We start from the raw sequence: 27,048 nt of genomic DNA on the forward strand, positions 1-27,048 counted from the left end.
GAGTTATTTTTAAAAATAATGTCAAATAGTACCATAACTATATAATATATTATAAACAGGTTTTTGAGTGCCTACTGTGTTCCAAGGTCTATAGAAACACTCTTAATCAATTATGTCATATAATCCATAAAGACTCCACATATTGAGTGTTATTTTTCTCATTATCCAGATAGGAAAGCAGAGCCTTAGAGGGCTAACTGACTTGCCTAGTATTAAGCAACTAAAGAGATAAAATAAGGATGTGAATAACATTGTGGTCTGGGTTCTTTTCAGCTCACAGTGGGCATTTAGCACTTTAAATTACTAATTCTGGTGTATTCACTTATTTTCATAAACTAGGTTTTCTGTAATTCCTCCAGCTCTTGAGAATAAAACAAGTTGGGCATCACTTTAATTTTGAAAGGAGCGTTTACTTCTTTTCACAATTATCAGTATTGTTTTCTTTGATGCAAATCAAATTTTTGGCTTTGATACTGCAGAAGCTATTTCGTGTTGTTGTTGGTATTTTGTTACTTTGTTTTGTGTTATTTGTGTTTTGATTTGAGATTAACTTAAGTAATAGAGCTATTGGGGTGTGTATTTCTTTGTTCTCAGTATTACTGAGAGGTACTTTTTTCTGTTTGTTTTTGTTTTTTTATAGGAATAGTGATAATAATAACAACTTTCAATGCTTAAATGTTTGTAATATAAACTCCATATTATTAATAAACAAAACAAAACAATCACATTTCGGTTACCTCAGAAAAATGTTAAATGCCTAATAGAATATATCAGGTAGTTAAAGAAGCTTAAGGAATACGAACCTATAAATTTATGATGTGTTCCTAGCATCTTGCTCTTTGAAATTCTGATTATTCCTGCCATTTATCAGCATTTATCTGATTAACATCTGAAACTTAATTGACCTCTGAAAAAAGACTGTAATCCCATTTATGACTAGCAGCCACCTTCAACATGAGGCTTTGGGAGTAATTGCCACATATGGTACTTCTTTCTGACTGTATTAGTCATGTTTCTCAGTCATTCTAGTAGTAAAACAAATACAAGGGGAAAAAATAATTTTATAGATAAATGCAGTGGTTAGTGTTCAATAAGCAGCCTCAAAATTTTCCAATTTCAGAGAATATGACTTTTCTTATAAGTAAGTCTATGGGCAACATGTATATATTGTATCAACAATTCAGCCTTTTTTCCTTGATTTCTGCAGCCATTTGTAGACACCCATGTGGAAAAAGCAGGGAATGTGTTGCCCCAAATATATGCAAATGTAAACCTGGCTACATTGGTTCTAACTGCCGGACTGGTAGGTATAGCACTCGCTAGTTTGCATAAAGAATTTAGTTGATAATTGACATTTCTAAAACATGCACTTTATTTTATACAGCTGTATGTCATCCTGATTGCAAAAACCATGGAAAATGTATTAAACCTAACGTTTGTGAATGTCCCCCAGGGCATGGTGGAGCAACCTGTGATGAAGGTGATAATTCAAATTAAAAATCAAATAAAAGAAGCAAAATAACACTATTTTCTTTAAAGCTTTTCTTTTAAAGATAATTCAGTTTTACTGTGTCTGTAGTAATATATACTCATTAATGCTGGTGGGGAAGTCTAAACTTTTTAATGTTTATTAAAAATAATTTATTGGAAGCTTCTAAAAACTTAAATTTCTAAAATTAGACATCCAAAAAGTAAAGCTTATTTGTCCTTGGTAAAATTGTCTTCGGAAGTAGTATTTTTGAGGTTTAGTTATAAGGTGCCATATCCCTACATGTATTTTAGTTTCAAGCAAAGGACACCTGATTATTGAATGACTTGTCAAACATGACTCCAAGAAAGTGCTGAATACCAAATAATTAGAAGATATTAGGTACTAAAAAGAATCCTAAAAAGTGAATTTCAAAACATGTCTATAGCCATATAATTTTATTATTTTGGTTGAAATCTTAAGAGGAGAGTTTATGAAATGGCATTTTAAGAATGGATAATATTTTAAAAGAACACATTCATTATTTTTAATATTTTAAAGAATATACTTTGATAGATGGTACAAATAATTACAATAAACTAAGAGCCACACTAAATACTTTCATGACAAGGCAAGTTACAAATTAACAAATTAAAGTAAATCCAGAGTGAACTAAGAGAAACACTCAATATCGATAGCATATGAAAATAATTGTGGAAATACAGGAGTATTCCATTTTTAGGGCAAGAATGTGTAAGTCCAAGTCTCACTTCTCAGAAGAACCCCAAGATGATGTATTTCCATCCAGCTAACCAAAAGTTTTATAAACCAAAACATGCTGATGGTTTGTTGGTGTTTTTAGAATATAAACTTATATAGTCAATCCCACAGAACTAAATTTCATAGTAAAAGAACTGAGTTTATTATAAATTGTTCTTACAAGAAAGTTTCTTGTGGCTGTGATTCATAAATATAAACTGACCTTTTCCTAATTCAGAGCTGACTTAATAACATAATCTGTGTCTGCAGAACACTGTCATCCACCTTGTCAACATGGTGGCACCTGCTTGGCTGGAAATCTCTGCACTTGTCCTTATGGTTTTATAGGACCAAGGTGTGAAACAAGTAAGCAAAACTCTCTTGCAGCCTAATGTAAGGAAACTGCTCCTTTGAATAGTTGATGGCTTTAATACTAAGATAAACCCAAAGCCTAGTTAAAGGACATACATTCATGATTTATTCTGACAGTTCTCATTCTGCATGCCACCGGGAGCCCTGGGTGCCAGTACTAAGATAAAGAAGTTTGTTCTTAGAAGCAACTCTCTTCTTGACCCTATCCGTGACCATTTCTTTGAGATAATAAGAATTCCAGTTTGTTGATTTGCATATGTTTATCTTGTTTAATTTATATCTATGATTATTTTCATTAGTAACTAACAATTTTCTAGAATAGCCAACTCTTATTTACCATTCAGCTCAATGATTTTCTTCCTTCCCCAACTCTGTTAGCAAAAAATAGCTGAATGTGAGAATCAGAGACCATTTAAAGCCAAAGAATAAGTTATTTTTATTTTTCTCTCTGATCTTATTCATTAGAGGATGTGATTGGCAGTTACGAGCTAGCTAGGTAATAGCCAATAATATGGCCAGTTCCAAGCCTAATCTACCTTGCTTTTATTTTTAGTCTACAACCTTAGTGGTTTGTAACAGGCACTGTGAAAATGGAGGTGAATGTCTTACACCAGATATTTGCCAGTGCAAGCCTGGCTGGTATGGACCTACTTGTGGTACAGGTAAAATCAGAAATACGTTCAATGAATAAATCAGTTAAAACAAATTTAAGGTGCACCAATATCCTAAAGACCAGCACCCCAAAGCATAAAGCTAATCTGACAAGATTGGTATGAAGTTTTATTAAAACCCTGTCTTTCGATTCTTTTTCTTCTTGTATCAGACAATAGAGAGTATTTCAGCTTTACTGCTATCCAGGCCCAACCAGTCCTTTTTTTTTTTTTTCTTTTTGCCTTTATATTTCCATCATCCCCTTGCTTTATAGTGGAGAGAAACAAATCGGTGTTACATCTCCTAGATCTCTTTCAAGTTTTTTATCACAACACAGACATTCTGTTTCATGAAACATTCAAGCAATTAAGGGACACCATCCCATTATTCTGTTTCTTTACCACAATATCAGGCTTACTTCTTTGCCAGCATGTTTGCAGTTATCTATGTATAATCGAATCCATTGTGATCTAATGACTTCTCAACATAAATTTAACTTAATGCTTACAGCTTGCCAACTATGTGTGAAGCATGATGCAAGGGGAAACAAAGATCAATTTGATTTTTCCCATGACTTCAAATAGCACATTAGTGAAGGAGACACAGGATACAGTTATTCAAAAAGACTATGATACAAGTTGGATTATAATAAGTAATGTAATTAACACACAGTTCTTAGAAGCAGAGAAGACAGAAATTCAGTCTGGCAAGTACAGTTTGGAAGAAAATAGTATTGAGGTAGGCTTTGGAGGATGGGTAAAGTCTGGGTTGCAAAATGGAACTGCGGGTACCTCTCAAAGTGGAACAAAGGTAAAGAAGCAAAAACAGAGAATGCTCCTGAGCGTGCTAGGACTTGAGTGCAGTGTTTCTATTTGAATGAGGACGGAGACTTAAAGAGGTACACATATGGCCCCATGTATTTGAGCAGATCACAGACCATCCAGTTAGTGCTGTTGAAATGTCTTCTAGTTTCCCATCATTTTTTCAGCTTACAGAGGGCATTCTGAATTCTAATCATAAGCTCCATATTCTTAGCTTGGTATTATTTGTAAACTTAATGAACAGACTTTCAAAGCTATTATCCAGTTATCTCATTCCTCTTATGTTTGGCAAAGTCAAATTAATTATGGGTTATGGGTTTTACTTGCAGTAAAAATAAAATATTTCATTATGCACCATTTTGTACTTCAGTGCATCTTTCATTTTTTAAATAATAAAACTTTTATGGTCTCTCTTTCCCCTGCCGTTCATTAGCTTTGTGTGATCCCATTTGCCTCAATGGTGGTTCCTGTAATAAGCCAAACACTTGCCTCTGTCCAAATGGATTCTTTGGTGCACAGTGTCAGAATGGTAATTATTCTTTCTTTCTTTCTAAATAAAAAGGGAAAGGCATAAACAGAACTCAGAGTAAGCATAAGACAAGTCTCAAAGGGGAAGATGCTATTTTTTTTTCTCTATTTCTTGTGATGTTGCCATTGTGGTCACCAAATGACCAGATCTTGGAAATGTATGTGAGTTATTATGTAAAATATTTGTGTTTATTCAACATATATTCGGCTCCTGACCTTGGCACTTGTCTGCGTAGTTTTGTAGGATCAAGGGATGAACCAAATAAGCAAAGTTCTCTTGCAGTCTGTTGTGTGTAGTGGTGTCATTTCTACGGCCCTCGCAGCAAAAATGTTTGATTAATGGCCAATCTAAGGTCCACTATTATCTTATGATCTTTCAATTTTAGTTTTTTTTTTTTTTTTAAAGATTTTATTTATTTATTTGAGAGAGAGAATGAGACAGAGAGAGAGAGCATGAGAGGGGGGAGGATCAGAGGGAGAAGCAGACTCCCTGCTGAGCAGGGAGCCTGATGCGGGACTCGATCCCGGGCCTCCAGGATCATGACCTGAGCCGAAGGCAGTCGCTTAACCAACTGAGCCACCCAGGCGCCCTCAATTTTAGTTTTATTAAACATTTATGAAAAGCTAGCTATGCACAGCACTGTGCAAGGTGATATGGGCACAGAAAGACGCATCATTTCTCCCTTCGTGGCCTGCTATTTTAACATTTTCCCTGGTATAGTAATGCTACAATTTTTTTCAGAATAATGAGCATGTCCTGAGGCTGACAGTGTAGGCATGAATGAATGTCAATAAATGAAATTTAAAATGTATTTTCTACATCTTCATATCTTTGAGTTTATGCAAAATGCAGAGTAGATTTTTAGTAGAAACATGTCAGAACCTGTCATAATTTAATTCCTAAAACGTATACTTTCCTTGCCATGTTATACTTTGATGTGATTTCTTTTATTTGGAGGTTGGCTAGGATTCTTAGGTTGCACTTGAGCTAGAGAAGAAACCGTCGCTGAAGTACTAGCTACACAGGCATAGCAAATGAGTTTTTCTAATTAAGATTTCCTTTAAGGAGCCAGTTTGTGAAATGGGAAGAAGTAAAGACTAAGTTAAGGCAAACCTTGGAAGCCAAGCAACTATGTCTAAACCCGTATTTATGAGCTGTAGGTGTAGTTTTGACCGAGAATGTAAGAGTGAATTAAAAAGCTGATAACTCTCATGCTCCTTGCAGTAGATGCAAGATACAGTGAGAAAACTTCTCCAAAATTTGTATGCCAACCAAATAACCGGGAAAGGAGGAAATCTCTAAATTATTAAGTATTAAACTAAAATTTATCTGTTGAACATATGTCATGTTGGCAGGTTTTGGAGTTAGGTAGCCTCTAAAACTTCTAGCTAGCATGGATTTTGGAATTTACTTAAAGTCTCCAGGATCAGACTTCCTGACTTTCAGGTTTGAACTAGACAGTTGACGTAAGGAGCAAGTGAGACATAATACTGTAAGTGCATGGCTAGCTACCATAAATAATAGTTTATAATAGTTTATTTAATAATTGGTTTTTTAGTTTTTTTTTTTTTTTTTTTTTTGCGGGGGGGAAGGGCAGAAGTAGAGGGAGAGAGAGAATCTTAAGCAGACTCCATGCCCAGTGCAGAGCACAATGCAGGGCTTGATCTCACGACCTTGAGATCATGACCAGAGATCATGACTCAAATCAAGAGTCAGGCACTTGACCGACTGAGCCCCCCAGGTGCCCCAGTACAGTGGTCTTTAAGACATGCTGCAGAAGATGCAGAAGAAATAATAACATGATCTTTATTATCACTTAGGGAAAAAATAAGATTTAAAATTTCCAGGCAGGTTTGCTTATCATTTTTTTTTAAATAAAGGCATTTAATTGTCATTTCTGGAAGAAACATGAAGCAATAAAAATCCTCTCATAAAAGATAATAAATATTAACTTTTGAATTCCATGGAGCAGAATCATATACACAGAAGATACTAGTACAACATAGTCAAGGTTATCCAATAAATAGTCCTAACAAAGCCAAGGAATTACTGTTAAAAGGACTTTTCACTAAGCATTCACAGAAATAAGTGACATACAAAGCTCTGCCTTTATGACCTCAGTAGGTATTCAAAAGTCAACTTAAAATTATTTTCCAAAAATCATGTGACAGATTGTTGAGATTTTTCTAATTTCCACAGGAATAGATGCATTTCTTATTTTGAGCCAGGGTTTGACTTATTTTCTTGGTTCTGCCCCGATCATTTCACTCTTCACTTCCAAGAACGGTGAAATACAAGATCAGGTTCATAATTTAAGCACTATAATACCAAAGATGCTGTTTGTTATGAACACTTCATCAATACATTTCAAATTGTGCTAATCCACTGGCTGCTTAGAGCTATGAGCATTGGATTTTATGATTTAGAAAGGATGGTTTTAATGACTTGCAGTTGTGATCTTTTATTTTAATAGCACATTTCTCTGCCTTATGGCCTCATAGATAACAAGCACATGAGGCAATATGTAATATATAATAATTGGAGATGTAATATTCACAGATTGCTGCCATGTGTTCTTTTAGCTATCTGTCACCCTCCCTGTAAGAATGGTGGCCGCTGCATGAGAAATAATGTGTGCACCTGTCATGAAGGATACACTGGTAGGAGATGCCAAAAAAGTAAGACACCACTGAATGTATTCGCCAAGCACAGGTAACGCAAACACATGAAATAGCAAAAGTATTGCTATTTGAGGGCTGTTTAATCCCTTTCCCTGAAGGTATCTGTGATCCCATGTGCATGAATGGAGGAAAATGCATTCGACCAAATGTTTGCTCTTGTCCTTCTGGTTGGAGAGGGAAACGATGCAATACAGGTAAGAGGAACACTCTTAAAATGTTAAAGCCTCATGAGAACATAAAGCAGAATTTACTACAAAGAGCATTTTCCTTGTTTTTGTTGTGTTTTGTCTTTGTTTTTGCTTCTTTGTTCCTATGTTAGGGGATCCCTTTTTGAAAGAGTAAAATGCCAAGGGCTCTAAATTCATTCTTTCAGGTTAGCGGGGAAAGAGGATGTTATGAATTTCCAGTCTGTCCACTAGAATTGCCAGGATAAATGACAAGTCTTTAAGTCCTGTCTCCTTGTCTTAAGTAGAGGGCAGGAGAAGGTGTAAATAATTACTGATTCCTTGACCCCATCTCAGACCAACCAATTCAGAACCTTCTAAGGTGGGGTACCACTGCTTTCAAGTCTGGCTAGGTTTTGAGGTGATAGCAGCTCTCCTCATTCAAATGTTTAATTTTTTTTTCCTTTTTATAAATTATCATTTAAAAGTACCAGCTATTATAATGTATTGGTCAAAGTGAAAAAATAAGCAACGTAAATGTCCAACAATTGAGGGAAAGTTAAATCCCAATGCATTCGATCAGTGGAATGTTATATAACCATTAAAATCGCCTTATTCAAGAACCAGTAGTGACACTGAAAAATGTTCTTGATAAAATGTTAAGGGAAAAGCTCCTTTAAATCATTAACTTTTAACTGGTTCTCTTTTTTTTTCTTTCGTGAAATTTTTTGTGGTTTATTCATGAGTATTTGACTAGCAAATTAAATTTTTAACTTGTTTATATTTCTGTTTGCAGCTATCTGCTTTCAGAAATGTAAAAACGGTGGTGAATGCATTGCTCCCAGTATATGCCGTTGTCCTACCACATGGGAAGGAGTGCAGTGTCAAATACGTAAGCCTACAAAATTTGTTACTCTGTATTCTGAACCTGAATCTGTTACAATCATCAAACAAAGTATAGTGTGAGAAGAAATCATAGAAAAAAAACAAATCCCAGCATGCCGACCCATTCAAAAAAAGGCTTTAGAAATAAAAGAAATCTTATTGTTATACCCATTTAAAAGAAGAAAATATGGGCGCCTGGGTGGCTCAGTTGGTTAAGCAACTGCCTTCAGCTCAGGTCGTGATCCTGGAGTCCCGGGATTGAGTCCCACATCGGGCTCCCTGCTCAGTGGGGAGTCTGCTTCTCCCTCTGACCCTCTCCCCTCTCATGCTCTCTCTCACTCTCTCTCTCAAATAAATAAATAAAATCTTTAAAAAAAAAAAAAAAGAAAATATGGCAAAATATGTTAAAATGTTATGTGACACAGTTAACTCCTAATTATGATCTGTGTGTTGCTTTTGAAGTTCTCTCAGGTGTGCTGAAGAAGGTTTTTAATACACACTTTCAATATTTTTTTCATATTAAGAGAAAAATATGTATCAATCATGAAAATCATAAACTATATTAAAAAGTTTTAAAAACTAAATTGTCCCAGATTCCACCACCTAGAACTAATTCCTATTATGACTTTAATGTGTTAATACATTTCCCTTAGTTTTAGTCATACATATTACATAGATGAGGTCTCAGGGTATTCAGAAAAATCAAATTGTATGTAATTTTGAAATTTATGAAAACTTGAAATAACATGTTAAAATGGTAACAAAGATTAACTCAATGGGAAAAACTAGAAATCCCCCCAAAATATTTACAAATGATCAGTAGTTACATCATTTCAAAACTGGTAATCCAAGTGCTTTGTAAACTGAAAACATACCGTTGCAAAATGATCATGCATTTTTATTAGAAATCCCTGCCCTGTTTTTTGATGTTTTATGAACCACATTTGTTTCCATGTACCAGAGATTCTGCATATAACTCCCATGACTCTTTGACTTTATTAGTAACTGTTATTATAATATATACATTTTTCATCCTAAGAAAATATTATCAAAGAATTCACTGAGTGCTACTGACTGCTTAAGAAATATCTGCTCAAAAATCAATAATTCTTATTGGAAGTTAGATGTGATAAACTGCTAGAAGAAAGAGCTATCACCCTCAGTTTGGGCTTCTTATTCTAGAGAGAGGTCTAGGTGGACACGAGAGAGAATGAAGAGATGTTAAAAGCACATTAGTGTGGGAAGGTGCCCCAGTGAGTGTGGGTTGAAGTACTCTGCAGCATCACAATATGCTCTCTAATTGTGCACCTTGCAGCACTTCTATGTGAAGTTTTCAAAGTCCCCTTCCTCAAAATGCTTTATTTCCAACTGTCCAGAAATTCTAAATATTGACGTTTTTTTAACAAGATGTCTTATTGCCATCTGCTGGAAAGTCATTGTAACAAATATTCAAATCTATGATGTCTGTGATGTGAAAAGTTCTTCCTTACTGTGGAGCTTTGTGCATTACAACACCTGCCCAACCATACCCAACAACCCTTAATGTTGCACTTATACCAAAGTGAATATTATTCTTGAGTTCACAAGCTTTCCTTATGAGCTATGGAAGTAGATACCTCTCCCATGAAAAATAACTGTATTGTATGTAATTTTATATTATGCTTATTTTCACTCAGTATTACTTAAAGCATTTTCCACATCCTTCAAAACATAATTTTGAATGAAATAGTAAGTTCCATAATATATATATAACATAATTTTAAATATAACATAATTTAGATAGATAGATAGATAGATAATTCACTTGATTTTTGTCTTTATGTTGAACATTGTAGTCATTTATGTTATTACTCTAACAAGCATTTTCTCTCTGTAAGTAGGTAGTTGGATAGATGATAATATAGGTGGATAGATTAGATAGATAGATGATAGATAAATAGATTGATATTGAGGTATATTGAGATAGATATAGGTATTTTTAAGTTTCCTGAGAAGAGATTTTTTAAGGAAGAAATTGCTTGTTTAAAAATTCTTAGGAAGTTTCTAATACAGTTGTTTCACATTAAACTTCCAATGATAGTATATTAAATTGTCAATTTTTCCGTACACTGGCTGGTACTGAATTGTTTTTTTTAAATGTTTGCTAAATTATCAAAAAGCAAATTATGAATGTTATTTTATGTTACTAATTTGAATCTTCTCTGTAAAGAAAACAAAAACCTATACCGAATGTTTAAAATGTAGCCAATAGAAATTCTGTTTGCTTTTAATAATATCTTTAAAGAATTGTGAAACTGATGTGTTGAATTCTGGCTGTTTTGTTTATTTATGTGTATGAGTATGTGTGTGTGTGCTCTGGCCACACAAGGATGGGAGTGTAGTTGGTCATTCATAAAATCTTACGACTGTTTTATAGTTGAGTTGCTGAATGGCTTCAGACCACCAGAATAGAATATTTCACAAGCATTTGTGTCAAAGGATGGTAATGGTAAAAATTTGTGTATTGCAGCAATTTGCAAACAAAAGTGTCTTTATGGAGGCAGATGTGTATTTCCCAATATGTGCTCTTGTCGCGGTGGATATTCTGGAGTCAAATGTGAAAAGAAAGTACAGGTACTTTAAATTTTAAACAGAAAATAAATATTAGATATGGACATCTGCTGTCTACTCAGATATTCTGCTTAGCAATTGACACCTATCTGTTAATGTTTATTTTTTTCCAAATAAAAAAACATGCAAGGATTTACTGTCTGCCTCTGAAACTAAAAATTTTCGTGTCATGATAGGGTTATCTTAATATTCAAAATTTTGATGTGTACTTAAGGAATTTTAATGTTTAGCTATGACTGTCAAGTGTAATATTCTGTTTCATGGCACTGGAGCTGAAAGAGAACAAATTTCCCCCAATATGAACTTAAGATACCGCTAATTTATATTTTGGTCAAATACTAGATAAAAAGGCTACCTTCACCCCTCCCCCCATTTTTTTTTTTTTAAATCCACCACTTTTAAATCCAGGGCTTCATCGATTTGAGGATGGGTTGTGTGCCACTAAAACCTTGTCTATCCTCATTCTTTTCCCAGACAGTATTTCTTTCTCTTACTTGCTCCTCATTAAAGGCCATTTCAGGGACACCTGGGGGGCTCAGTCGGTTAAGTGTCTGCCTTCGGCTCAGGTCGTGGTCCCAGGGTCCTGGGATCGAGCCCCGCATCAGGCTCCCTGCTCAGTGGGAATCTGCCTCTCCCTCTCCCTCTGCTGCTCCCCCTGCTTATGTGCTCTTTCTCTCTCTCTGACAAATAAATAAATGAAATCTTTAAACAAATAAAATCCATTTCGGGGAAAGCAGTAAAAAAAACCTCTTCATATCATTAGAATTAGGATTTATTTTTATTTAAAAAATCAAGAAAACGAAGGAAAAATAGATGCTTTCTTAGAGTTCCTGATACTGCCCCACACTTACTTAGAAGGCCAGTGCTATAGAAACATCTATTTTATTTTATTTTTTTTAAAGATTTTATTTATTTGAGACAGAGCACAAGCAGGGAGGGAGGGAGAAGCAGACTCCCCGCCGAGCAGGGAGCCCTCCGAGGGACTCGATCCCAGGACCCTGAGATCATGACCTGAGCCGAAGGCAGCTGCCTAAACAACGGAGCCACCCAGGCGCCTCTAGAAACATCTATTTTTAAAGTTTCTATGATCAAATCTGTGCTCATAAGATTAAACTAAATTTTATTTTGTCTCCAATCTTAAATTTCTAAATATCTACAGCCAAGGAATTTTTTTAGTCCTAATTGCTGCATGTACAAGGGTGGTGCTAATGCGGGGGGCAGCAGAGCTCTTAAAAATTTCCTAATCTGTGTTAGTTTTAACCTAAAAAGCAATTATATGCTATTTAGCACTTCAGAAAGCCCTAGGGTTGTGAATGTCAAAGTATGCTGGAGGGCTGTAATTTGAACAATGTAAGGAGTTTCCTTTCTGAAGTGTGATCCTGGGCGGTCCGGCTCGGAGGCACGGCGCATGCGCACGTGTGTTTCTCCCTGGCTGCTGTTCAGCCGGGATGCGTGCGGCCTCCGTTTTGGAAACAAAAACAAACAAGCTCATAACTGTACTGTGGTTTGAAAACCAGAAAACAAAAGTTACGGGGTACCTATTGCATCAGCTGTTGTTGAGAACAGTAAATGTAAAAACGTGAATTCCCTGGTTCAAAGGCCACGTGCACGTGTATTATTTTATTTGGAGATTTTTATGGCACAGAAATCCTATGACCTCAAAAGCTTTCAACTTCACTCTGACATACTAAACTAGGTGACTTCTCTATAACCTTTTTAAAATCTATTTCTTTACTACCTGAATCCTTCGTCAGATCATCTTCATCCCCGCTAATGGTGCTTCTGAGAGGGCATCTGGAGCCATATTAAGGAAGGAAAGAACAGCGGGTCATGGGGAAGGAAAAGGAAAACAAAAAAGAGATTAGCTCAAGGACCCCATGTCCTGCTTTCCTATAACCTGCTCTTCTAAATTCTTGACTTTAATTCTCACTTGAGCTTTATTATGTTGCTCATTGGTACCATTGCTTCATTTGTTTTTTATATTTCTTTGGCTCCAAAACAGAGGGTAAAAATAAATTTCTTTTTAATTAGGAAACAAACAAACTACCATTTATGAGCATTCATAGAACCCTTCCTGACTCTTCCCTGTACCCTTGCTGCCTACCTTCCTGGCCCTTCTTCCAGCATCCTGAGGTAGTGGAGGGAAAAGAAATGGAAGATAGTGATTGAGTTGCCAGAATTTCAATCAAAACAACAGAACGAGAATTACTAGCTAGAAACAAAGGACACAAAGGGGAAATTGGGCAGAGGAGGTGCTAAAGAGGGGTGGGTTTATGAAAGGCTTCCAGAGGCTTCCGAAATTGTTGCCCAGCTCCAATAGGTACATTTAGCATGGGCCCTGCCACTTGCTCACTCTATGACCTTCAGCAAGGTATTGAACCCCTCTGAGCCTCAGTTTCTCCATCTGTACTGTGGTGCTGATAACACCTAATCACAGGGTTGTTAAAGGACTAAATATGTCATCACAAGTGGCTGGTATGTAAAAGACACTGTGTAAGTTGGTGAGTTGGTTATTGGTTATTATATTGAACAGAAGAATAGACATGGAGAAGGAAAAGGATGAGGAAAGAGACTGGAAAGAAACGTTGCCATGCACTGAAAACAGTCTTTTCCTGAAAAGTATCAGGGAAAAAAATGTACTGGGTTTTATTGAGCATGGTTGTTTCTTGAATGTAACCTTTGGTCAAGATGGAGTCATGTAGTCTCCAAGCTCTATTTAGTCACAACTGTTTCGATATGTATGTATTTATTTATTTATTAAGATTTTTTTTTATTTGACACAGAGAGAGACACAGCGAGAGAGGGAACACAAGCAGGGGGAGTGGGAGAGGGAGAAGCAGGCTTCCCGCCGAGCAGAGAGCCCGATGCGGGGCTCGATCCCAGGACCCTGGGACCATGACCTGAGCCAAAGGCAGACACTCAACAACTGAGCCACCCAGGCGCCCCGTTTTGATATTTAAATATGATCTGGATTAGATATCAGTTTTATGAAAGCAGTACTTAGTCTCCAGTGGCAAACAGAACCAAGAGCTTTCTGTATCATGCCAGAGAGAAGGAGGTGGAAATAATGAGCAAGGGTTAAACAGTTTTCTAATATTCATTGAAACTTGATTTCCCTCTTCCTACTACAGACAAAACGCCATTAATATCAAGTATGTGAATCACAAGCCTGTCTGAAGAATGAAATTTTTATTCAGAAAAAGTTGAAGATAACTACTTGAAGTTTATTTGAACATAATTTTAAAAATTATTTTAAAGACTGAAGAAACTAATAACATATAGAATGGTCTTACCTGTCATTGTTAGAGAAAACCAAAGAAGAAATTCAGGTAATCTGAATTGCCTTTGAAATGTGATTTGATATTTACACATTGAGATGATGTATCTGATATTGGAGACATTCACATTATATAATAAACTGAGTATTTCCCAGTTCTTACTGTGATGGTGTCTTTATCATCGGGGATCAGTTAGCATAACAGAAGCCATTTGATGTATCCAGATATAAAGTGTTATGCAGAATTAGGAACTCTCAGGACTCTTGGAAGAGCTGGGGGGGAGAGAGGGGGAGGTAGAGGTCAGGAAAGCAGCGGCTGAAGGTCAGAGAGGTAGGTATTGAAGATGTTAGCCTAAAGCACCAAGCAGATGCTTTTCAGCTTTCTTGGAGCTGCTGCAATACTTGAGAATCTTTAAAAACTCCACCAACTTCTCAAGCAAAGCGGGTCATTATAAAAAATTTGTTGGAAGGCCACTGTGAATCTTTTATCTATCCAAATATCTAGCTGCAAACACCTTTGAAAAAATAATGACTTCCCATTTCTATCTTCTGTCTCTCTGGAAAGCTTTTGTCATCAGCAAAGTCTAACCCAGAACCACACAGAAAAGGGGATTCTAGAAAATGTAGCTCTAGCCTTACACAAAAGTGACAGTGGTACCAAGGAGATAATAGTAAGCTAACAGAAGACATACCCTGCATCTTATTGCTTTGGACTATATTCCGGAGACTAAAGCTGTCATTTTTCCATGATAAAAACACCATATTTAATTTTGCCTGTTTTTCCCTTCCAGTCTTTCTATTGCTCTGACCTGTACATTTCTGGACAAGGTGGAAGAAATAATGAAATTTTGGTCTTAGAAGACTTACTTGGTCACTGGGCTGACCATGGATAAGTTCTATTGCATTGTCCAATATTCAAAAAGAGCATGAGGATGTGGGTTTCATTTTTCCATTCTTTTGGTACCTTGATCTATTTTGGTGTAGAAGCAAGAGAGAAACTACCACAAATCAAATCCTTCTACAAATACCAAAAGAGAAGTGAATGCTAAATAAAAGCAAAATGTAATGGCATTAATTGTTGGGGAAGTGGGTAACGTCAACAGGTATATACATATAATTGAAAGATTGGTCTCGGAGATAAAAATAAATATAGGTTATCTACAGTTATAAATCTTTCCTCTCCTATCTCATATTTGACCTCAAACTGTCTTTTTCAGAAAATATCTTAATTTTTTAAAGACTTTTATTTTTATTTATTTACGAGAGAGAGAGAGAGAGAGAGAGAGAGGAGCAGACTCCCTGCTGAGCAGAGAGCCAGATATGGGGCTCAATCCCAGGACCCGGAGATCATGACCTGAGCCTAAGGCAGATGCTTAACCAACTGAGCCACCCAGGTACCCCCAGAAAATATTTTAATTTGAACATATCTATTTTAAATCATACAAGTTCACAAAACTCATTTTGTTCTTTTAAGTCTAAATACTCAACATTCCTAAGCCATGTTTAAAATATCAGATAAAGTAAGACATTATTAGAATAAAATTATGCTAACTTTGAAAAGAATCTTGTAAGTAACAGCATTCAGTGTCAGAATTAAAGAGATTTTCATTTATTTCATATTTACTGAAAGGTAGTTTTAAAGAATTATTTAAGAAAACACAATGTTTCACTGTGTTTTATTTTGTTACCAAAAGTACAGATACATAAATCAAAATAAACCTTTGACAATTAGTGTGTGCAATTTTTATGCTCTTATAAAAATATAAGTCCTAGAAAGAAAAAAGCACTCTAGATAAAAATGCATACTTTTTAAAAGTTAATAATTAGAATTGAAATTCCTACAAAAATAGGTGAAATAAAAATAGATATAATTTTAATATTCATTTCTTTGCCACCTTTGCTCAGTATACAACATAACAACCAATAGCCTTATTAAATTAATTTTCAATGTATGTTTTTTATGGTTAAAAAGTTATAATTCCTCAAGGATTTATTCTGAAATGTCTAAACCAACACTTTAAATCTTTCATAAATATTTTCTAGATCCACACCAAGAACCCCAAGCTACAATTAAAATATTAATCAGTAGACTGTCCATTTATAATAGATTTAATGGGCCTGTACATGCTAATAATGAAGAAATGCTATGGTTTACAGATTTTATATAAAAGCACTCCTTACGAAAGCTAATGATTCATGCAAATGAAAGTAATGTTTAGGAAATATAATGTGAGTTTAGAAAAGCAAGTAATTTGATAAATTTATGGAGAAGAAATTTAATTTTTTCTTACTTCTTGATATTTTCACATTTATTGACTTTAAAATGTATTGTCCAGAATCCATTTGGTTAATACTTTGAAGATAATGAGTGTTTGAGAACTTAAGCAAAAGTCCTTTAAAATGTGTACCTTTCAATGTTTACCTTATAAATCATTTTCCAAAAAGAATTCAGATTATAGACCTTGTTTAATATTCTTGGCTATTTTGTGTTTATTCATGTTAACATTTAAATGAAATGTTTGCATTGTCCAATATTCTGATCCTTTCTTTGACCCTCTATTTAAAATACAAACTTCTCTAAACTTTAAAATATCCCTACTAGCCCTTATTCTAAAATATTAAAGTATCATAATCTTTTTGATAGAATTAGAAATATATCTTATTTTTCATATTCATTCAGAAATTATAGAACTTATCCAAATTGCAACATACATAATAAAACTTTAAATTTCAGGTTAGAACTATTTGGAAATATTTGGAGCCTATACTGGAACATGTATATATATTATATATATTTTATAAGTATCATTATAACTATGTAATTGTTTTTATTTTATTTTATTTTTTTTTAATTTTTTTTTTTTTTTTTATTTATTTGCGAGAGAGAGAATGAGAGACAGAGAGCATGAGAGGGAGGAGGGTCAGAGGGAGAAGCAGACTCCCTGCTGAGCAGGGAGCCCGATGCGGGACTCGATCCCGGGACTCCAGGATCATGACCTGAGCCGAAGGCAGTCGCCCAACCAACTGAGCCACCCAGGTGCCCACTATGTAATTGTTTTTAAAGTATTTATGTGCTAGAGCTTAAACCACATTTATTTAGTTAAATGAATATAATATTTTCTTTCCTTTATGCCACTTAATTATTCATTCCTTATGATATGCATGCCACTTATTTCTAAAATGAGATGAAGTGACCTAAATATTAAACATGTTAAGTGGGGAAAAAAAACAATAAATACAGAAAACCTGAGAAAGGAAATACTGTATTGTATCTACAATGTTATAATACATAAATAAGCAAATAATAGGCAGTTACAAGATTGTATTTTTTAGGGGCGCCTGGGTGGCTCAGTCGTTAAGCATCTGCCTTCGGCTCAGGTCATGGTCCCAGGGTCCTGGGATCGAGCCCTGCATCGGGCTCTCTGCTCCGCGGGAGGCCTGCTTCTCCCTCTCCCACTCCCCCCTGCTTGTGTTCCCTCTCTCGCTGTGTCTGTCTCTGTCAAATAAATAAAAAATCTTTAAAAAAAAAAAAAAGATTGTATTTTTTAAAAAAGAGGACTAACCATGTGTTCATATAAAGCTTAGTAGATGATCTAAGTGGAATGTATTAATTAATTCTTATATAAGAGACTTTGAATAGCCCTGTAGCTGATATTTTCTCACTTGCTGTTTGCAAATGATACCAAAAACAACTCAATTCTTGTTTATAGAAATAGAAAAGCCTGATATTCTTAAGATTTTTTGTCTTCAACACATTTTCCTCATCTGATGAAGTGGATGAAATGGTGTATTTGTAAACAGCAGTAAAATGCAGTTGTGCTGAAATTACTAATATTTAACATTCAATAAGAAACATCTTACAAAGCCTTTTCCTAGATACCTTCCATCTTTCATAGAACTCGGCCCTTAACCCTGAAAATGGGCACAAAAATTGAGCCTGTTGATGACTTTGTCAGTTTTTCCCCCCAGTTTTCAATTTGCCTCCCAAGGACCTCCTCATACAACTCTTCATTGATGTTGAAAACGATGGACAGCATAGTTGACCCGCATCCTCTAATTATCTGTTCACAATGGCCTGGACTGCTCCAGAGTTTGCTGGGGACAAGTATCCCTGTTGTTGAAGAGTGGGTAACTGTCCTCAGTTTCCTTCATTTTCTACCTTATCTCACTTTGGTGAATACTGCCTCCCTTCTCTAAGGTACGAACCATCAAGTTGAAGTTTTAAGTTTGAACTCAGTGAAAATGGTGACTTAGTAAAAAAGGATATAGAGAAATCTCACAGAGCTCAAAGGCAAGATGTGAAGTTGGGCTTAATGAGAACCGAAAACAATCAAGAAAATAGACCCACTCTATTCTCTTACTGCGTAGATCTACTGCATAGATATCTCCTCTTGGCTTTTCTGTAAATCTCTATTCTCTCTACTCATTGATCCACCTCAGGATCCAACAAGGCCACCAAATCTACATGGCAATCTTTCAGTTCCCATAGCAGCCACCCACTGGCTAGAAAACAGTCATTTAGTTCAAAAGTCTAGAGCGAGAAAAACCTTAGAAGGTAATGAAGAGTCAGAGGGTGGGCTTGAGTCAGTGTCCATCCCTGGGCAATCAGCCATGATCACAGCCAGAAGAGTCATATGGATGGAGCTGCCTGTGTTTAGGCTATGAGGAAGTTCACATTCTGAGGTGGGCATATAACACTTCTGAATAGAGGAAGATCCCAGTATGCCGTCATTTTCAGAGTTTGACTTTTGTGATGCTGAAATTAACTGAGGTAGATAATTAGGCCAGAATAGGCCCCTATTCTTGAGAAATTACGGTAATTTAAGGCAGAAAATTGTTGTCAAGGGAAATTTTTTATATTTGGGTTTTTAAATTAATTAATTAATTAATTTAAAGATTTATTTATTTTAGAGAGAGAGAGTGCGCTTGTGTGCTCACAAGTGGGGGAAGGAGCAGAAGGAGAGAATCTCCAGCAGACTCCCCACTGAGGAGGGATTCCCTAAACGGGACTCAATCTCATGACCCTGAGATCATGATCTGTGCCAAAACCAAGAGTTGGATGCTTTTTTTTTTTTTTTAAAGATTTTATTTATTTGACAGAGAGAAACACAGTGAGAGAGGGAACACAAGCAAGGGGAGTGGGAGAGAGAGAAGCAGGCTACCCGCTGAGCAGGGAGCCCGATGCGGGGCTCAATCCCAGGACCCTGGGACCATGACCTGAGCCGAAGGCAGACGCTTAACTGACTGAGCCACCCAGGCACCCCCAAGAGTTGGATGCTTAAGTGACTGAGCCACCTAGGTGCCCCTGGGTTTTTTAAAATTTGTGTATTTGAGGCAGGTAAACTAAAGCCTGTGAGAATAAATGTCTGTTAAAGGACAGTACTACATAGGATACTATCTCCAGTCAACATCCATTTGCTTTTCATAAGTTATTCAGTAGTGTACTATGAGAATCAGAAGTGTTTTCTTAATTTAAAGTAGATCAATTATGTGATTATCAAATTGTCAGGCTACATTGAGAGAAAAAAAACTAAAGTATATTGAACACCACACTAGGGATTTTAACTAATATTAATTATTTAGACCTCACAAAATTATTGAGAGAAGGAGATTCATCCCCATTTTGCAGGTGAAGGTCCTAAAGGCCAGAAAAGTCCAGTTGTTTAATATCCTGCTGCTTATGTATTGCAGTGATTGTGTTCGAATGCATATCTATCTGAAACCAAAGCCTATTATTTAACTGCATTGTATCACTTATTAAAAAAAGAAAAAAGGCCAGGAATTTTCAATGGCTTTTAATGGCTCAAGACCACTTGATAATTTCAGTAAGGATTCCTCTTGGGTATCTCTTCCCCCATATCTTTTTGATCCACAGTATGCACTGATAAAGAAAACTATGCATGTTAAAATAAGAGGTTTTAATTTATTCACTTATCCAGCAAAAATATTTTTGAAAGGAACACATTTCAAGAAGACTTTCTGAATTAGTAGCCTGTTTTATTTTAGCTGTGGAATATGCATTCGTGTCTAGAAAGGTGTCTGATAAGGAAGAGCGCCCTGCAGAAATAGGACTAAAGACAGGAGGGCAACAGGACATGGGGCAGTGACTTTAGAGTCGGGGGTGCCTGAGTTTAATTCAGCCCCAAATCCTTCCCAGTGATGTGGACTTGCACAGAGAACTTCACCTCCTTCTATATTTAATTCCTTTCTTTGTAAGATGGGGTAAATAATATTTATTTCACGGGATTATTGGGTAATTTTAAATCGAAAATGAGATTATTAGAAATGACTTTTCACAGTGACTGCCATCTAATAAATGCCAAATACATGGGTTTTTTTATGAATATTTATCATCAATATTATTGACAATATTATTTGTTATTAATATTTAGTATTTAAATTTATTATTTCTGTTGCTGAAAATAAATCCGCGCGACCAGCTGAAGAAAGGATGACAGGCAGACTCCCGCTTGGGTTTTAGGTTTTCCAATGATTACTGTATATTGATGTTTCTTGTTCCCTGATTAAAGAATGTACGTTTAAAAAAGCATTGATTAAACAGTATGTGAGTCGAAAACAAGATAAAATAAGTGAATGTAAATTTTAAATCAAGTCTGGCATACGATTAGTAAGAACAAGACTAAAAAGTCTTAAAAGCACCTGGCACAGAATGACTACAGTTCGTGAGCCGCATGCGTGCCAGGCTGGGTTGTGAGTGTTACGGGGCTTCGGCTGATTGCGCCTCCTGCCTCATCTGTGAGGAGGTGCTCTGCGTAGTCCCGCAGCATCGAGCCTCTGCGGGCCCTACGCCCTTTTGTCTTCCCGGCCCCTTCCTCCACCTACAAATATTTAAAATGATACTCTACAGGTGGGTTGGTAAAAAGGCCACTGTATTAATATTACATTTTAAAACTTTTTTTTTTGAGCTAAAACGTCCCCCTCCCCACCCCCCCGCCGATTTTAAAAGAAATGAAAACATTTTCTTGAGCCTTTCAAAGTGCTGTGGACCCTGGTCACGGCGCGTCCTGTGCCTGATCAGGAACGGGGCCGCCTCCCGGCGCAGCGTGCGGCGCACCACGGTACATCGCGGTTCTTCTGAAGGAGCCACTGTGCCTGCTCTGAGAGAAGAAAAGAAAGGCAAGACAAACTAGATGGCATTTCGCTTTGCATCTTTATCTTAAGGACCGCCTTCTTCATTGGAGAAACAGTCTTAACCGCCGCTGGAAAGCTTTTGTAAAACTTCCGACTGCCGACTTTTGCCTGCAGGTGGTGCTAGATCCTCAGTTCCCAGGTAACACGCCAGAAATGCAAAAGGACCACTTTAGTCAGAGAGCGTATGAAATATTTAATGCAAGCAGGACATTCTTCAAAATTAAAATTCTTCATTAAGACAGTATCCGCCTTTCCTGCGAGCCTAGATGGTTTCATCTCACCTGGTGAGTAATCAATAACAACAGCCACTTGCCTGAGCATGGTGAACAATTCATTCAAGGATGAGGTGATTTACTCAATTTATACTAGATTAAAATTGTTGTGAGTAGTATTAGTGTAAGCAGAAAAACCTTTTGATCTTCATATATACACTGAACTTGGAAAATTCTAGCAATTTAAAATAGCCAGCAGTTTTCAAGTATTTCAAAATTATACCTTATTTTCCCTGTCGTTAACAAATAATCCTAAGTCAGTATGTAGCACACCCTGAGAGAGAGAGAGAGAAAAAAAAATCTTTGTAAAGGACGCTTTCCTGAATGTGCTCCTTCTTGGCACCATCATTTTGTCTGAAGTAAGTAGGGTCCCCCCAGCTACATGTCTTGTATGTGACAATACCTGAGGAATCTTTGACTGGAGACACTAGGAACTTGAGAAAAGTAATAAGACTTACTGGATACAAATATTATAGTGAGAATGATCCCAATTTATTTTATTTTTCAATTCCCTCAGATAGACATGACAGACAGATACACAGATCAAAATATAAAGAGTGGCTTCTGATATCAGACTTCAGTCTTCCTCACCATGGACTTGGTGGTAATCCTTGTTAATGTGGCCAAGAAATACTGTTAATTCTAATTTAGATTCTCATTCTAGGGATCTAGGGATCTTCATCTGCATTTCCTTCACTGCTTTGGCTCAGTACTGCCTAAGTTATGATGTTCCTTTCTTGGTTAAGGGCTCTGATTACAAATCAAAGGAAATTCTTAGGATTTGCTTATTCCATGGCCCCAAGTTGTGCTTTTATTATTTTTATTTATTTGTTTTTGTTTACTTTTTAAAAGATTTATTTATTTATTTATTTTAGAGAGAGAGAGTGCGCATGGGGTTGTATGTGAGTTGAGGGGTGGGGGCAGAAGGAGAGCGAGATGAAGAGAGAGAATCTCAAGCAGACTCTCTGCTGAGTGCAGAGCTTAATGGAGGGCTCAGTCCCATGACCCTGAGATCATGACCTGAACCAAAATCAAGAGTGGGACACTTAACCGACTGAGACACCCAGGCACCCCATCAAGTTGTGTTTTTAGCTATCAAGACCTGTCACTCATTTCTAGGGAAGACCCTGATGCTGCCTTGATGTTGGTTAATGCAGATGGCAGTCGTAGGGTGCCTCATCCCCCTATTCTGCTTTTTGCCATCTCAGCATTCTCTGTGGATGCGTTCTCGCTGATGACTGACAATTTCTGAGGACTGTAAAAGTGGACAGGATTTTTCTTTTAATTATTTCAAATCCCTTCTGGTGGTAATTGTCAATTTTTTCTTTGGAATTGACCTGAATTCTGTCTCCCCATATCAAAGAGTCAAGCCATATCCAGTGTAATGTCATAAAGACAGCCTGCTGCAGCATTATAAATGAAATAAATAAAGCATTAGCGATGATATGTATAGTCTGACCACTTCATTTCCTACACAGTGGACTACATAGAAGAGTAGAATGGTTCAACCCAGGAAAGAAAAAAATCACAAGGCACCAACAGAGCTTGGTGAAAAATGTGGGTACCTTTACAGAGAAAATGCATCATGTCTTACGAGTCACAGACAGATACTTTGAAAAAATATTTTAGTTTTATTTGTCTCCCCATAAAAGAAGAAATAGCTATAGGAAATGGAAATTTGCATTACCAGAACATAAAGCCTGAATTGCTCATTTTGAGGGTTTGGCATATGGCTGTGTGCCTGGCTCTGCAGAGCAAGAGTGGGATTTTTCTAGAGCCATATGGTTGAATCAAGAAGGGCAACGGGCTAGAGCGGACAGAAGGCAGTTTACAGTTAATGATAAAGTCCTGATTCTAAAAAGCTTCCAACATTAGATTCACATTAAAAAGGAGGAGGCTGCCGAGGAATACATTGTTTTTTTTTCACCTGAAATGAGAGAAAAAAGATTCCAAAAGAACACTACCTGTGAGCTCTGTTTAGATGACCCAACCTTACCTATCACTGTTAAGCCAAGCAATTAAGAGAAAATTCCTATTTGTAATTGTTTTGAACACCATAACAGTCTTCTAAGTGAGTAAATATTGAGTTCAGCTAAAACAAAAAACTCCTTTACCAACCCAGACAGGCAGGCCGATTACAGGCCCTATTACTAAGCACCAGTGAGAGAACTTGCTAGAAAGAGTGAATTGGTAGGCTCCGCACCCCTTAGGGAATCCTAAAAAGACAAGTGTGGTTGAAACCAAAATGAATAATCAGTTTGTAACTTCTGATAGAATACTCATGAGGAAAATATACATGTGAGATTTTAACTAATGAGGCTCCAAGCTCTTTGTAAAAGCCACATTGCAATTAATTAAGATGATCACTACTCATTATTTTTTAAAAAGCAAAGTAAGTTCCTTATTATAGGCATAAAACTGTCAGAAGTGCTACCATATGATAGTTTTTAAGCTAGATAAAATATTTAAGACTAGCTTTATTATTTTTAAGCTGTTCATTTGAGTTGAAATTGGCATACAATTATGAATACTTTAGCTAATATGTAATAATAATTGAATGAACAAATGAAAATTAAAATCAAAATCTGTAACCTTTCTTGAGGCCCAAACTTAAAGAATTATCACATCTACTATTAAGAGTAGTGCTATGAACTGGGAACTGTCAGTGAAAATTTTATGAGATATGTCCATTTAAGGGAGCACATGGAGATTTAAAATAATAACCTCTGATATGTTACTCTTCTGATAATTATTAGGGCAATAATTCCACTGCCAAAAATGTTTATTGTGGCACAGTTTCCAACATGAAAACATAAAAATAAATAATATTTTAAGTGACTATCAATAGGAAAAAAGCTAAATTACTATATACTCATCTATAGAATTTCTATACACCCAATAAAACAATGATTCATGCAGCACTATATCTTATATCTTGTAAAGATGGCTATGTTATAGCAAATGAAAAAGGCGAGGAGGCAAATTTCCAGGCAAAATGTATATGTTTGCATTTGTGTAAAAACGTGTATATTTTTAATAGCATAGAAAATTTCTAAAAAGACAAATATCAAATGTTTAAAACTGGATGTGTCAGGGAAGTGGGATTAGGAGCTGAAGAGTAATGTAGGTAGATTTTACTTATTTCATATATCTTTGTACTGCTTAAAATTTTTATAGTGATCTTATTTTTGCAATTTATATTTTTGCAGAATCTCCAATTAGCCCCAAACAATGCAGCTTTCTTGAAATGCCAATTAAGAGACCTTCAGAATAGTAGGAATTGAAAATCAAAGAACCAATGCGTAGTTTTCTTTAACTGGAAAAGGTAAATAAAAATTACTTAAAAATTTAACATGTTCTTTGTATAAAATTTTAGCCATGGTACTTATACTCTTTTCAGAGAAAAGATTTTGCTAATTCATTATTGCATACGCATTTAACTTGGAAACCATTGTGTTTAAATTAGGGAGAATGGTTTACCGTCCCCTGAGTATTATCATAAGATTAAAATTAATTGCTCAGAATTTTCATATGAGGCCAAACTGGGCAGGTAATCAGTCACAGGCTAATGTTATTAGCTTGATTCATGTTATCAAACTGTATTTCTAATACTATCAGGCAAGGGGGTGGGCAGGAGAGAAATACGCTACATATGAATATGATGAAACCAAGTTCTTTTGTTTGCATTACTTCTAATATTTAGAGGTCATATTCACAGCTAATTCAAGTAAAGAGCTCACATTTGCCTAAATTTATGGGAGAAAATACACCACAAAATGTTTTATACTTACAAGTTGTAGAGTGCCTATTATGTAAAAATTTTGGAACCTTTAAAGGAATGACTTAATGATACTTTAAAATGAATTAATGAACATTTTACTTAGAATTAAAATGCTCTATTCATTTTATATTTATATATATAGTATGGGACAGACAGAGATGAAGCAACCGTCCCAAAGACATAAATCAAATGAAATGCAATGGCTAATTTTCAGTAGAAACTAAAGAGGTCAGTTTTGAATAGGTAGAGATTTGTTTTGTTTCAGAAGAGGACCAGTACCTTTCTTTTTGGGGGGGAAAAAAAAAGTGGTATTTTATGCATGCAAAAGAAAATAGTACTGTATCTCTAAAGTTCTAAAACATACCAGAATGGACACCCACCATTCAGTCATCCAGTCCAGAAATATGCAGTGTCAATATGATTGCACCTACTTCTATACTCCTCTTCTGACTTCCTCCCAACCCAAACTACTGCCCTGTATTTTATGACCTGTGCCAGGCAACCTCTAAGATGCCCGCCAATGAACTGCTACTTTCTCGTAGTCATACATACCCTCACGTAATCCCCTTCTTTTGAGGATGAGCTGCATTTAACAACAAATAGAATATGAGAGAAGTAATGGCTGTCAATTCTTAGGTTATAGAATAACTGTAGCTTCTCTGTCTCTTTCTCTCCCTCCCTCTCTCTCTCTTCTCACTCCCCTTCTCTTGCTCGCTCTGGAGAAAGCCAATTGCCATGCAGTCAGTTTACCTATGAAAAGGTAGCAAAGAATGAGGAGGGTCTCCAGCCAACAGCCAGGAAGAACTGAGGCCTTCAGTCCAAGAACCCAGGAGGAACTAAATCTTGACAACCACTCTGAGTGATTTTGAAGTGAATCATCCTCAAATCACGCCTTGAGATGAAACCGTAGCCCCAGGCATCACCCTGATTGAAACCTCAAAGAGACCCTGAGCCACAGGCACTCAGTTAAACCAAACCTAAATTCCTGACCCACAGGAAATGAAATAGAAATGTGTGTTATTTTGAGACACTATGTTTTGGAGTGATTGTTAGTCAACAGTAGACAACCAATATATCCTTGCCTTGTATAAGGTTTGCTGAAGAGCACAGAGTATATTAATAACCGCTAAATCAAACTCTTAAATTATGTTGTTCAAATCTTCACCTTGCAAATTTTTTAGCTGCTTAATCTTCTAATAATTTAGAAAGGCATTGAAATCTCTTATCATTTTTGTATTTGTCTCTTTCTCCCTGTAGCTTTATCAAATTTTACTTTATATTCTCGAGGCCATTAAATTAGATGCCCAAACGTTTCTAGTATAGTGAGCCTTTGATCAGGCGGCATATCATGGTGGTTGAGTTTCATGGACTCTAGGGACATACTGCCCTCTGGATTTGAATCCTAACCTTATTCCTTATTAGCTGGGTGACCTTGAGCAAGTTACTTAACCTTTATCCCTTCATTTCCTCACCTGAAAAATGGAGATAGAAATAATAGCTATCTGAGGATTGATGTGAGGTTTAAATAAGTTAATACTTACAAGCCCGTAACAGTAGTTGACATACAGCTATTAATAAATCAATAGTGTTCTGACTTCTTTATTCCTAATAATGCTTTTTCTTAAT

The 27,048-nt window shown here is 36.1% G+C and overlaps 1 protein-coding gene across 1 annotated transcript in view; it reads left to right on the forward strand.

Moving 5' to 3' along the window:
- VWDE (von Willebrand factor D and EGF domains) overlaps positions 1-24,915 on the forward strand; it is a 78,175-nt gene extending 53,260 nt beyond the window's left edge. The window contains 12 exon segments of the mRNA XM_032401316.1: positions 1,208-1,303; positions 1,385-1,480; positions 2,498-2,593; positions 3,166-3,261; positions 4,505-4,600; positions 7,183-7,278; positions 7,380-7,475; positions 8,242-8,337; positions 10,840-10,943; positions 21,216-21,296; positions 21,400-21,508; positions 24,851-24,915. Coding sequence (XP_032257207.1) covers positions 1,208-1,303; positions 1,385-1,480; positions 2,498-2,593; positions 3,166-3,261; positions 4,505-4,600; positions 7,183-7,278; positions 7,380-7,475; positions 8,242-8,337; positions 10,840-10,943; positions 21,216-21,296; positions 21,400-21,508; positions 24,851-24,915 — 1,127 coding nt within the window.
- Positions 24,916-27,048: the final 2,133 nt, after the last annotated feature.

The sequence above is a fragment of the Phoca vitulina genome, unplaced genomic scaffold, assembly GCF_004348235.1.
Source record: "Phoca vitulina isolate PV1807 unplaced genomic scaffold, GSC_HSeal_1.0 scaffold4, whole genome shotgun sequence".
Taxonomy (NCBI): domain Eukaryota; kingdom Metazoa; phylum Chordata; class Mammalia; order Carnivora; family Phocidae; genus Phoca; species Phoca vitulina.